The 12,753-nt window shown below is 46.3% G+C and overlaps 1 protein-coding gene across 1 annotated transcript in view; it reads right to left on the bottom strand.

Moving 5' to 3' along the window:
* The window catches only part of ITGA8 (integrin subunit alpha 8), a 144,437-nt gene extending 139,109 nt beyond the window's left edge, over positions 1 to 5,328 (bottom strand). The window contains exon 1 of the mRNA XM_018566262.1: positions 5,171 to 5,328. Within this exon, the coding sequence (XP_018421764.1) occupies positions 5,171 to 5,328 (158 nt within the window). The remainder of the gene's footprint in view (positions 1 to 5,170) is intronic.
* Positions 5,329 to 12,753: the final 7,425 nt, after the last annotated feature.

Here is a 12,753-nt window from a genome sequence, read left to right as displayed (position 1 = left end):
TCCCCCGCCCCCCCTCTCTCTCTCTCTCTCTCTCTTTCCATCCCCTCCATTCCTCTCCTATATCATTCCAATTCAAACTTATCATTTCATTGAAGAAACAGACAAGTGTAAAGCCGATCCCTCGTTATTACACACTCAATCCCTACAAGTGTTCCGCACACTCGGCATTGATACTCTGTCTCCATATTTTCTATATTTATAAATCCTTAATGTGTTTTGGATACATTATATATTTATAGGACATGGTGGAGCTGATGAGATATGTTACTATATAAAGTGGAGACAGACAACCTCTGACTCCAGAGTAATCACAGACAGAAGTACATGCACCATTGTGTAGAGGTACCAGCATGTGGGACTACATGTACCAGCAAGCAGGATTTAAATGATGCCTGTGGAACAGTACATAGCAGAAAGCAGGCAGCCAGCAATTCCTTACGCCTGTGTTTCTGAAACTCCATAATAACAGTACAAACATTGGGATATAATTTGTTCCAGAATCCCCCCGGGGTATCCACTTGTATCCATTGTTACACAAGTATTGGGTAACCGGAGACTTGGCATGCTGAGACTTGTAGTGCTATATCACCTAAAACAACAGTATTTTCAAGACAGTTACTGACTGGCGGTGATTCACTAATAGAGTAGAGAATGTTCATGTAGTAAACTTTGTTCAAGCAGATCTAAACCCTGGATAAAAATATTATATATTGCAGCTCACCATTCTTATTTTCACCTGTTGATCCCGCCAGCAACTTACTTTCTGTCCTAGGGTGACAACGCTCACTTACTGTACTGTATCTAGGAAGAAGCAGCATTTTCACCCAAGGACAGGGCTACAGGACACACCCCCTTTCTCTTTTCTATAACATAGATGGGAGGCGTTCGGCAGTCCCTAGAGATAACTGGGAACAATGTAACTGAAAAATGTATAACAGAAAGCACAGGAAATGATCAGCACACTGGATTTCTGGCAGGATCAGCAGGTATTTTTTGAACTGATCAAACAGATATAACAAAATGTTTACAATGTTCTATTTCACAGACGAATGGGGACCAAATAAGAGAAGTTCATTGTTATGGTTTACAAGCTTTTCTTTTTTCAACCAGTAGTTCGACCCCAAAAGCAATTGATCGGATTGGCACCACTTATCAAACTCCCTTCCATATGAACTGCTGGGTGTGGATTGGCTGGATCGGCTTGATTGATTTTTGATTTATTAAAAGCTGGATGAGCTTGCTGGATGATTGTCATGTGTGCGGCCAGCTCTGGAGCCCACAAAGGCCTTATCCCAAATTCAATCCAGCAACAGTAGAGTATCGTAACACGTTACAGAATACCCTTCACTGGATAACGGAGCACCTCCTGACTGGCCGTACGCATATATGAGGCAGCATGGCACTAGGCGTCACCGCCGGGCTGGGGCATGTATTCTTGCAGCTGCCACTACCACTGTTCTGTGCTGAGAGTACTCCCAGCACGGTGACCTCATTTGCTACCGATCAGCAGGCAGTGGAAATTATAGGCAGCCAGAGAAAAATATCAACAGCTGTTGGAAATAATCAGCAGGCAGTGGTAATGATCTGTAGTCAATAGTAATGATCAGCAGCCAGTGAAAGAATCAGCAGTCAATGGAAATGATCAGCAGTCAGTGACATTGATCAGCAGTCAGTGGAAATGATCAGCAGTCAGTGACATTGATCAGCAGTCAGTGGAAATGATCAGCAGTCAGTGACATTGATCAGCAGTCAGTGGAAATGATCAGCAGTCAGTGGAAATGATCAGCAGTCAATGGAAATGATCAGCAGTCAATAGAAATGATCAGCAGTCAGTGGAAATGATCAGCAGTCAATGGAAATGATCAGCAGTCAATAGAAATGATCAGCAGTCAGTGGAAATGATCAGCAGTCAATGGAAATGATCAGCAGTCAATAGAAATGATCAGCAGTCAGTGGAAATGATCAGCAGTCAGTGAAATTGATCAGTAGTCAATGGAAATGATCAGCAGTCAGTGGAAATGATCAGCAGTCAATGGAAATGATCAGCAGTCAATAGAAATGATCAGCAGTCAGTGGAAATGATCAGCAATCAGTGGAAATGATCAGCAGTTAGTGAAATTGATCAGAAGTCATTGGAAATGATCAGCAGTCAATGGAAATGATTATCAGTCAGTAAAAATTGATCAGAAGTCATTGGAAATGATCAGCAGTCAGTGGAAATGATCAGCAGTCAGTGAAATTGATCAGCAGTCAGTAAAAATTGATCAGCAGTCAGTGGAAATGAACAGCAGTCAGTGACATTGATCAGCAGTCAGTGGGAATGATCAGCAGTCAGTGGAAATGATCAGCAGTCAGTAACATTGATCAGCAGTCAGTGGAAATGATCAGCAGTCAGTGAAATTGATCAGCAGTCAGTGGAAATGATCAGCAGTCAGTGAAATTGATCAGCAGTTAGTGAAATTGATCAGAAGTCATTGGAAATGATCAGCAGACAATGGAAATGATCAGCAGTCAGTGGAAATGATCAGCAGTCAGTGAAATTGATCAGCAGTCAGTAAAAATTGATCAGCAGTCAGTGGAAATGAACAGCAGTCAGTGACATTGATCAGCAGTCAGTGGGAATGATCAGCAGTCAGTGGAAATGATCAGCAGTCAGTAACATTGATCAGCAGTCAGTGGAAATGATCAGCAGCCGATGGGATCAGGCCCCCGATTATGTGACCATTATGACAGCCAATCACAGTGATTGCATGACCAGAAGGGCCACTTCAGCCCCATATAAGTCTATGAGAGGTGCGACCAGCTCAGTGAAGACTTGCGGCCATCAGATCAAGGTAAGAACGCCTCTGTGGAGGGGGAGGGTGGGTTACTTTAGGTCAGGGGGAAAAGGGCAAAAAGGATAAATGTGCTTTGGTTTAAAGTGAACGTATCCTTTAAGTTAGCCAATAGAGGGAATGACTGAAACTGTATTGGATCAAATCCCTGAATTATCTCCAGACCTGCCAGGCACATGCGGCTGCTGAGCGTCTCAGGCTCAGGACGCACAATGCTGAGGGATCACAATCTCCATATGTATCAGCTTTATAATCCCTCCCTCACACCGCCATCGCCCCGGACAGGTGACCACGGATCATTCCTAATTCCGCATACTCAATAATCAATGACAGGGATGAGTTCAGCATCATGTGACGGGACAGCTCTGACTCTCTAGGTGCGTCCTATGGAAGCTGAGGGACTGTCCTGGCATGTCAGGGACAGCTGGTGAACATGCGTCTGTGTCTCTCACATAGAGGAAGTGGCCGGGGTCATTGCCAGGTCCCCTCTGCCTGCCGCCCCAATTTTCTGATCCTGCAATTAAGGCAAACGCCAGACTGAGACAAATATGCCATCGCCGCCCCTCTTCTGAGAATGCTAGTTGCCTGGCTCTCAGCCTTCACAACTACATGAGGCAGAACAAGCATGCAGCCAGCTAAGGCAAAATTTAGAACTCTTGATCTGCAAATCTACCCCAAAAGAGGGATTAAGAAACTGCTGGAAGCAGAGGATCAGCATGACAGACAGGCAACTGGCGTTGTCTTTGATCATTTCCCTGTCTGCACAAAATGACACTTGCAGTCCGAGGAGGGGGGAGGGGGGCCCTGCACACTGCAATGGAGGATTTTTCATTTCCCCACGGTTCAAAAATTTAAAGGAACCCTCCACTGAAAGAAATATAGAACGTGCCATTGCTGACCTGCAAATACTTGTTGCCTGGCTGTCAATGCTATGGCTTCACCTCCAAAGGGACATATGCCAAAGCTACTGCTGCCAGCAACATGCAAATGCTAACTGCCTGGCTGCCTATGGCTTCAGTACTCCAGATACCAATGCTATGGCTTCACCTCTATTGAGACCTATTCCAAATCAACAGTTGCCAGCAACATGAAAATACCAATTGCCTGGCTGCCTATGGCTTCAGTACTCCAGAAAGCAATGCTATGACTTCACCTCTAAAGAGACATAGGCCAAATCTTCTGTTACCAGCAACATGCAAATGCTAACTGCCTGGCTTCAGTACTCCAAAAGCCAATGCTATTGCTTAATGTCTAATGACACATATACCAAAGATACTGTTACCAGCAACATGCAAATGCCAACTGCCTGGCTGCCTGTGGCTTCTATACTCCAGAAGCAATGCTGTGGCTTCACGGCTAATGAGGCATATGCCGAATCTACTGTTGCCAGCAACATCCAAATGCCAACTGCCTGGCTTCTATACTCCAGAAGCAATGCTATGGGTTCACCTCTAATGAGACATATGCTGAAACTATTGTGGCAAGCAACATGCAAATGCTAATTTCTTGGCTGCGTATGGCTTCAGTACTCCAGAAGCCAATATCGCTTCATATCTAATGATACATGTACCATAGCTACTGTTGCCAACATAAGAATGCCAGCTGCCTGGCTTCTATACTCCAGAAGCAATGCTATGGCTTCACTTCTTCTCAGACATATTCTGAATCAACAGTTGCCAGCAACATGCAAATGCCAGCTGCCTGGCTTCTATACTCCAGAAGCAATGCTATGGCTTCACTTCTTCTCAGACATATTCTGAATCAACAGTTGCCAGCAACATGCAAATGCCAGCTGCCTGGCTTCTATACTCCAGAAGCAATGCTATGGCTTCACCTCTTCTCAGACATATTCTGAATCAACAGTTCCCAGCAACATGCAAATGCCAAGTGCCTGGCTTCTATATCCAGAAGCGAATGCTATGGGTTCACCTCTGAGACATAGGCTAAAACAGCTGTCGCAAGCAGCATGCAAATACTAACTGCCTGGCTGCCTATGGCTTCAGTACTCCAAATGCCAGTGCTATGGCTTCACCTCTAATGAGACATATGCCAAATCAACAGTTGCCAGCACCATGCAAATGCTAAGTCCCTGGCTGCCTATGGCTTCTATACACCAGAAGTCAATGCTTTGGCTTTAAGCATGCAGAGGAAGAAAAGCAAAGAGATTCTGAACTCCAAATCTACATCATTCCTCCAGGTCAGAGACTGAGAAGTACTGAAGCCATCGGATGAGCATGACAGCCTGTGTACTTCTATCATTCCATTTGCAATGCTGGGTGTCATGGTCCATGGATGAGCCGCATGTGACTCTCAGCACCGTCTGCCATCACACTTACGTTGTGGGGTCCGGAATATAGAAATCCACCGAGTACCCGAAGTAGCTGCCCGGTGGCCCGGTGTAGACGGTGACCCGGTCGGTGTCCAGGTTGAAGGCACGGAGTACGGGGCACAGGGTGCTCAGGGTGAGCAGTAGAGCCGGGATCCCGGGCAGCATCCTGGAGGCGGCACTGATGAGACGGAGGAGAGCGGAGCAGTGCGGGACTCGGACTGAGCGGACTCATCAGCGCTCACTGACTCCACTTAGCTCGGCATCAGGCGGGGGGGAGGGGCTGGGAGGCTGGCACAGCACTGGAGGACCACCATCAGCATCCCAGCATCTCACCCCACCGGGGCTATAGGGACGGCTCAGGTCTCCCTGATGCTTCATTTTGAGTTGTAATTGTGCGATGGGCGATACTTTGTGGCCTGTCGGTATAAAAGAATCCAGAAGATTTGGAGGATAGATTCAGACAATTGTAAGGCTAGGTTCACACTTGGCCTAGGTGGGAACCAAGCTTAAAAGCGGTTTACTACCCCCCCAAGCTGTCTTCAATTGTCAAGTGGATGTGTACTATATACATGGCAGGCAGAATCATAAGTAGTTGGTACTTACCCTCCCTGCACCCCCCAATCTGCTGTCAGAGCCCCAGGAATTCCTGTGTAAGTATGACTTCATGACAAAGGGTGCACCTACCTCTCCCATAGGGAAGTATAGGGTGCTGGGGGGAGCTAGAAGGAAGGTAGGTACATGGTGCTGGGGGAGGATAGAAAGAAAGTAAGTGCAGGGTGCTGGGGGAAGATAGAAGGAAGGTAAGTATAGGGTGCTGGGGGGGATAGAAGGAAGGTAAGTACAGGGTGCTGGGAGAGGATAGAAGGAAGGTAAGTACAGGGTGCTGGGGAAGGATAGAAGGAAGGTAAGTACAGTGTGCTAGGGGGTGGGTTGGGGGACGTTTTGAAAAGGCCACCCGCATTTAGAATGCTCCCATCAGGCCGCTTATGAACAACCACTGGACGGGAAGCTATTATATATATTTCTGATTCACTGGCTACATACTCGTTCATGATCAGTACTGAAGCCGAAGGAGCAGCATGACAAGCTGATTGAACATCAGCTTGCTTTTTAATGAGAAGCTCCTCATAAAGAGTGAAGAGTGCACATACGTGAACATGATGAATGTTATCTGAATGACATGTTTTTGAAGAAACACATCAGCTGCAGATCATGGACAAAAACCTGTCAGAGCGCTGAGTCAGCAGAGAAAGGAGATGGAAGGAAGCGTTTGGGGGATATGAAGCTCCTGGGTACAAACGCAGTTGAAATCAAACCGTCACTTCCCGTGGTTAACTTGTTGAAAGCAGCAGACAACGCACAGCCATTAGGAACTCTGCGCCATTAACAACACTTCGTATTGATCTGCAGGCTGAAGCTAATTTTGTTAATGACTGTTACACATGTCGCAGCATCCTAAGGAATGTCCTGTTTGTTAATAATGTAGCAAACCAAAAACACTCAGGGGTTTCAGGATCCATTGTGTTTTCTCCAAGCGGACATAAGGAATTACATATAAATCACTAAAATCTCATATAATCCTGAACATCTTACTGCAATTACAAAAGTCAATTTTATTATATTTTTTTTATAATCCCTAATGCCATTCGGGTCCGGGAGCTATATACATATATTACTAAAGCTGAGGCTCCCAGACCCGAATGCAATTTGGAAATTCGGATGCCGAATGTCATTCGGGTCTAGGAGCCTCAGCTTTAGTATTATATGTATACACTGAGTGGCCAGATTATTATGACCACCCCATCAGCACTTCGTTGGGCCACAAGATGACTCCACGAGATGACTTCGTTGGGCCGCCTCGTGACTCCACGATATGTTGAAAGGTGATGCGAGGAATCTGACACTGCACTGTTGCCCTTCTGTTGTCTTGTACCAGTCTTGCCACTTAGCGTTCTGCCCTAACATTGACTAGTCGCTGACGGCCACAATTCGCACGTTCAGACCCAGATTTTCGGCTGACAGTCCGGTCTTTAAACACTTTAACAACAGCTGCTCTTGAACATTTAACGAATTCTGCTGTTTTGCTGATACTCGCTCCATGCCTCAGAGGGCCAACGATCATCCCACGTTTAAAGGCTGTTAAGCGTTGTTTACCCGTATCTTCAGAAAAAAATCACTTCTACTGTCGTGGTAAACAACCTGCTTCCCTATTTATAATGGTCTGGCCCTCTAGCAAATGGGTCCCATGTTGCCTTAACGAAAATTCGTGTTCGGATGCATGAAACCGAAAAACACATCTGATTGGACAGAAAAGTCACATGTTTGATTCAGTTTAGTTTTTAAATGACATTCGGACGGGATTTGAAATTCGGAAACGGAAATTCGGACACATTGGGATTCGCATGTGTCACACCAGTCACAATCGGACTTGCATTGAGTTCAAGTTCGAACTTTTTGGATGTTCTAAAGTTCGAATTTGAACCGAACTCGGACCTGTTCGGCTCATCACTACTGTCCATTACATTGGTGGTCATTGGTAAGAATGCCCATCCCATTGATGATCAGTGGGAAGAATGCCCATTACATTGGTGATCAGTGGGAAGAATGCCCATTACATTGGTGGTCATTGAGAAGAATGCCCATTACAATGGTGGTCATTATGAAGAATCCCCCTTACATTGGGGGTCAGTGCATAGAATGACCCCCTTACAGATAGCTAAAAGGATCACTGGTGCCTTGGTTACTTATTTGGGAGGGAGAAATTCCTCGCACCTTACGGAACCTCTGGAGGAACCTTGGTTGAAAGAGGCTGGGTTAGAGGCTAGGGCAAAGGTTAAGGATACATGGACAGATAGATACATGGACAGATATTCGGTTAAGTATGGGGATAACATGGTACAGGTTAGCACAAGGTTCAGGGGTAATTAGCTATGGGTTAGTGCTAGGGTTTCTTACTGAGTTTTACATTTCCACATGCATTATCAGTACCAAATGAATATCACTCAAAATGACTAAGACAGTCTATTGGTACTGAAACCCGATATAGAAAAATATCCGGGCCAATCTTCTACACAACAAAACAACCACAGGGGCCCGAAATGGACAAGTACAGATCTCCTTTGTTCAACATAGTAAAAAGGAACTGAGTGTAACACACCATGCAAAAGCACCAGACCAATACAAGTGACAAGTAGCTGTATTCATGACACGATGGTCCATGTCTGATGGGCTTTTTGTAAATTATGAATGTTGTGTTTAGCTTTTCAACAAACAACCATTTATATGGAGTTCTGCGGTATCACTAAACCCACCATTACCTCAGCCACTTCCCACCACTTCTACATTTCTACAAAGTCTGCTTTTATCTTTATCACCACCAGTGCTGTCTCCAGGAAGGACACTTATAAGGCTGCTCAGGACTTACAGAGATTCGTGTGAAGGGGCATCCCTTAAATGTTGATGGATTAACTGAAACACAAACATGTGCTGTGAGGGTTCTCAGTCATCCAGGTCTTGGCATATCTGTAGAAAACAAATCAAGGCCTGTCTCTCCTCTCTCTCCTGGCTGTCTCTCCTCAGTCACCCTCCTGGCTGTCTCTCCTCTCTCTCTCTCCTGGCTGTCTCTCCTCAGTCACCCTCCTGGCTGTCTCTCTCTCTCCTGGCTGTCTCTCCTCAGTCACCCTCCTATCTGTCTCTCCTCTCTCTCTCTCTCCTGGCTGTCTCTCCTCAGTCCCTCCTGGCTGTCTCTCTCTCTCCTGGCTGTCTCTCCTCAGTCACCATCCTGGCTGTCTCTCCTCTCTCTCTCCTGGCTGTCTCTCCTCTCTCTTTCTCCTGACTGCCTCTCCTTGTTCTCTCCTGGGTGCCTCTCCTCATTCTCTCCTGACTGCCTCTCTTTGTTCTCTCCTGGGTGCCTCTCCTCATTCTCTACTGGCTGCCTCTCCTTGTTCTCTCCTGGCTGCCTCTCCTCATTCTCTCTTGGCTGTCTCTCTCTCTCTCTCCGGGCTGTCTCTCCTCAGTCACCCTCCTGGCTGTCTCTCCCCTCTCTGTCTCTCTCTCTCTCTCCTGGCAGTCTCTCCTCTCTCTCTCCTCTGGCTGTCTCTCCTCTGTCTTTCTCCTGGCTGTCTCTCCTCTCTCACTCTCCTCGCTGTCCCTCCTCTCTCTTTCTCCTGGCTGTCTCTCCTCTGTCTTTCTCCTGGCTGTCTCTCCTCTCTCCCTCTCCTGGCTGTCTCTCCTCTCTCTTTCTCCTGGCTGTCTCTCCTCTCTCTTTCTCCTGGCTGTCTCTCCTCTCTCTTTCTCCTGGCGTTCTCTCCTCTCTCTACTGGCTGCTTCTCCTCTCTCTACTGGCTGCCTCTCCTCGGTCTCTCCTGGCTGTCTCTTCTCTCTCTCCTGGCTGTCTCTCTCTCTCCTGGCTGCCTCTCCTTGTTCTCTCCTGGCTGTCTCTCCTCAGTCATCCTCCTGGATGTCTCTCCTCTCTCTCCTGGTTGTCTCCTCTCTCTCCTGGCTGCCTCTCCTGGTTGTCTCCTGGCTGTCTCTCCTCAGTCATCCTCCTGGCTGTCTCCTCTCTCTCCTGGCTGTCTCCTCTCTCTCTCCTGGCTGTCTCTCCTCAGTCATCCTCCTGGCTGTCTCTCCTATAGAAAGAAAAAGAAAACAAATCAAGGCAACTGGACTTGTAATTTTCTTCTTAAAGGCGTTTCGCTGGTCATCCAATCAGCGTTCACATTTCAGAATTGGGAAAGCTATTCGGATGACCAGCAAAACGTCTTCAAGAAGAAAATGACAGCAAGTACGGTTGCCTTGATTTATTTTCTACAGATATAAAACATTATTGATATGATGGGATAACAGATGATACAATTCCAGTTGCACCGATCAGTTTTTTTGGTGACATTGGTCCCTTGCCAGGATACTGTGACTACAAATTCGAAAGTTTTCTCACAATACAAAAGAATAACCGACTCCCCAATGCATACGTCCTTTAGTACATCTCAACCCAATCACTAACATGTGAATCTCACATCCCCGACACGCTGCCTTCATTGTGGTGCACTGGAAAAAAAGCAGGTGCATATTTGGGCATTATGAAGCATTGGCAGCCCATTCGAAACAAGTGCACGTCATGATATATTGTCTTGAAGTACAAATCTTTTTTTCGTTTTGGATGAAGTGGAGACGGATTGGGACACCTGTCAGGTTTTTATTGCTGTCTGTGTCCCTGTCAGGAAGATTCACCCTCTCTATATGTCCTGGTGTGTGTTCTGTAACTTGTGAACCGTGGCTTGTATGATGCCGAGCTACATGTACCTAATGCTGGTGAATGTTCGTATGACCAGTACCTGCCCCAGAGCTTACACATCACCTCCGAGCAGCCGAGGTCAAGCTTCTAATCCAGGTGCAGGGTTTTTTGGGGGGCGGGGAAGTTTTATTCTGTCATTTTAGTCTGTACTGGTCATCCTAGCCTATACTGGTCATCTAAGTTCATACTGGTCACCTTAGTCCATACTGGTCATCTTAGTCCATACTGGTCATCTTAGTGAGTACTGGTCCTCTCAGTCCGTAACAGTCCTCTTAGCCTATACCGGTCGTTCTACTCCATTCTACTCTACTCTTAGTCCATATGGGCCATCTTAGTCCATACTGGTCCTCATAGTCTATACTGGTCCTCATAGTCCATACTGGTCATCTTAGTTTGTACTGGTCATCCTAGTGCATACTGGTAATTGTAGTCTGTACTGGTCATCTTAGTCCATACTGGTCACTTTAGTCCATACTGGTCATCTTAGCGTGTACTGGTCATCTTAGTGCGTACTGGTCCTCTTAGTCTGTACTGGTCCTCTTAGTCTGTACTGGTGCTCTTAGTCTGTACTGGTCCTCTTAGTCTGTACTGGTCCTCCTAGTCCATACTGGTCATCTTAGTCCGTACTGGTCATCTTAGTCCGTACTGGTCATTTTAGTCCGTACTGGTCATCTTTGTCTGTACTGGTCATCATTGTCTGTACTGGTCATCTTTGTCTGTACTGGTCATCATTGTCTGTACTGGTCATCTTTGTCTGTACTGGTCATCTTAGTGCGTACTGGTCATTTAAGTCTGTACTCGGCATCTTAGTCTGTACTGGTCCTCTTAGTCTGTACTGGTCCTCTTAGTCCGTACTGGTCCTCTTAGTCCATAATGGTCATCTTAGTCCGTACTGATCCACCTAGTCCGTACTGGTCCTCTTAGTCTGTACTGGTCCTCTTAGTCCGTACTGGTCCTCTTAGTGTGTACTGGTCATCTTAGTCTGTACTGGTCCACCTAGTCAATACTGGTCCTCTTAGTCCATACTGGTCATCTTAGTGCGTACTGGTCCTCTTAGGCTGTACTGGTCCTCTTAGTGCGTACTGGTCATCTTAGGCTGTACTGGTCCTCTTAATCCGTACTGGTCCCCTTAGTCCATACTAGTCATCTTAGTGCGTACTACTCCTCTTAGTCCGTACTCGGCATCTTGGTCTGTACTTGTCATCTTTGTCCGGTCATTAGAATTGGATATTTGGAAATTGGGAAAACAACTTCAGATTTGGGCGAGTTCAGATGCATGGGAGTGTCTGAATGTGAAGTCACACAGGTCTGAATGTCACTTGGGAAGGAATCTTACAGATCTGCTCGGCATGCAGAGCCTGGAGGTCGCACTCACGGCTGTTTTCGGGGCGCACATTTATTTTTCTTCCACATCCAGGACCGGCAGAATCTTTACGTTTTGCTTGTTTTTCCAGAACTTACCTCCTCAAATGAAGTAAAAGAAAAAAGAAATCCTGAACTCTGAGAATAAACAGTCCTCAGTGGTGTCATTAAGTATGTGAGGAGAACACTTCAGTCACGTAACAAAGCAATGTGAGGAATGCAAATAGACAATTTCATGTTTCCTGAGCCTCATAAACACTGAGGAACGTTCTATACATCCCGGATAAACACGGATAATGAGGAGCCCGGGATGGGAGCGCAGCATTAATGTTGTGTTATCAGCAGCATATACAGTAATACAATGATGGCATTTATTAAAGTGGAACTCCAGCCTTCCCTCCAGTCTTGCAGAGTTGTAGCGGCTCCTCTCCTGGACTGAAATGGCTTCCTCTGATGTCACTGCACACTGTGAGCTTCTCACAATGTGCATTAGAGGCTGCAGCAAGTCAGATAGAGCCCGCCTCATTTCCTAGCTGGAGGACATCTAGCGTTTTCCTCCCCAGCCTGACCGTCCCTGGCCCGCCCCTTTCTTTCATTGGATGTCCGTTCTTTTAATCAAAGATGTTCAGCATGACATGTGGGCATTGACCATGCAAATGCAGCCTGCCTAGGAACACTCACTCCTCCAGACTGACATCCACTCATCAAGGCATTCTGATATTTGCATAACTCCTCCCAAGTGCCAGCCCATGAGGGCTTTTGTTTTCAGGAAGCTATGTACAGCACCCTGCTGGCCCCTCCCACCAGCTATGATCTGCCTGCATTGTAAAGAGAAGCACAGGGACCTATAGTGATGACATTACTGAGTCTACAATAAGGTATGTAATGAAAATGAAAAGGTTTTATATGAAAATGTGATAAACATGTTGATGGGG

The sequence above is a fragment of the Nanorana parkeri genome, unplaced genomic scaffold (genome assembly GCF_000935625.1).
Source record: "Nanorana parkeri isolate BGI_ZX_2015 unplaced genomic scaffold, ASM93562v1 scaffold929, whole genome shotgun sequence".
Lineage (NCBI taxonomy): Eukaryota > Metazoa > Chordata > Amphibia > Anura > Dicroglossidae > Nanorana > Nanorana parkeri.
This window is presented reverse-complemented; position numbering and strand designations above follow the sequence as displayed.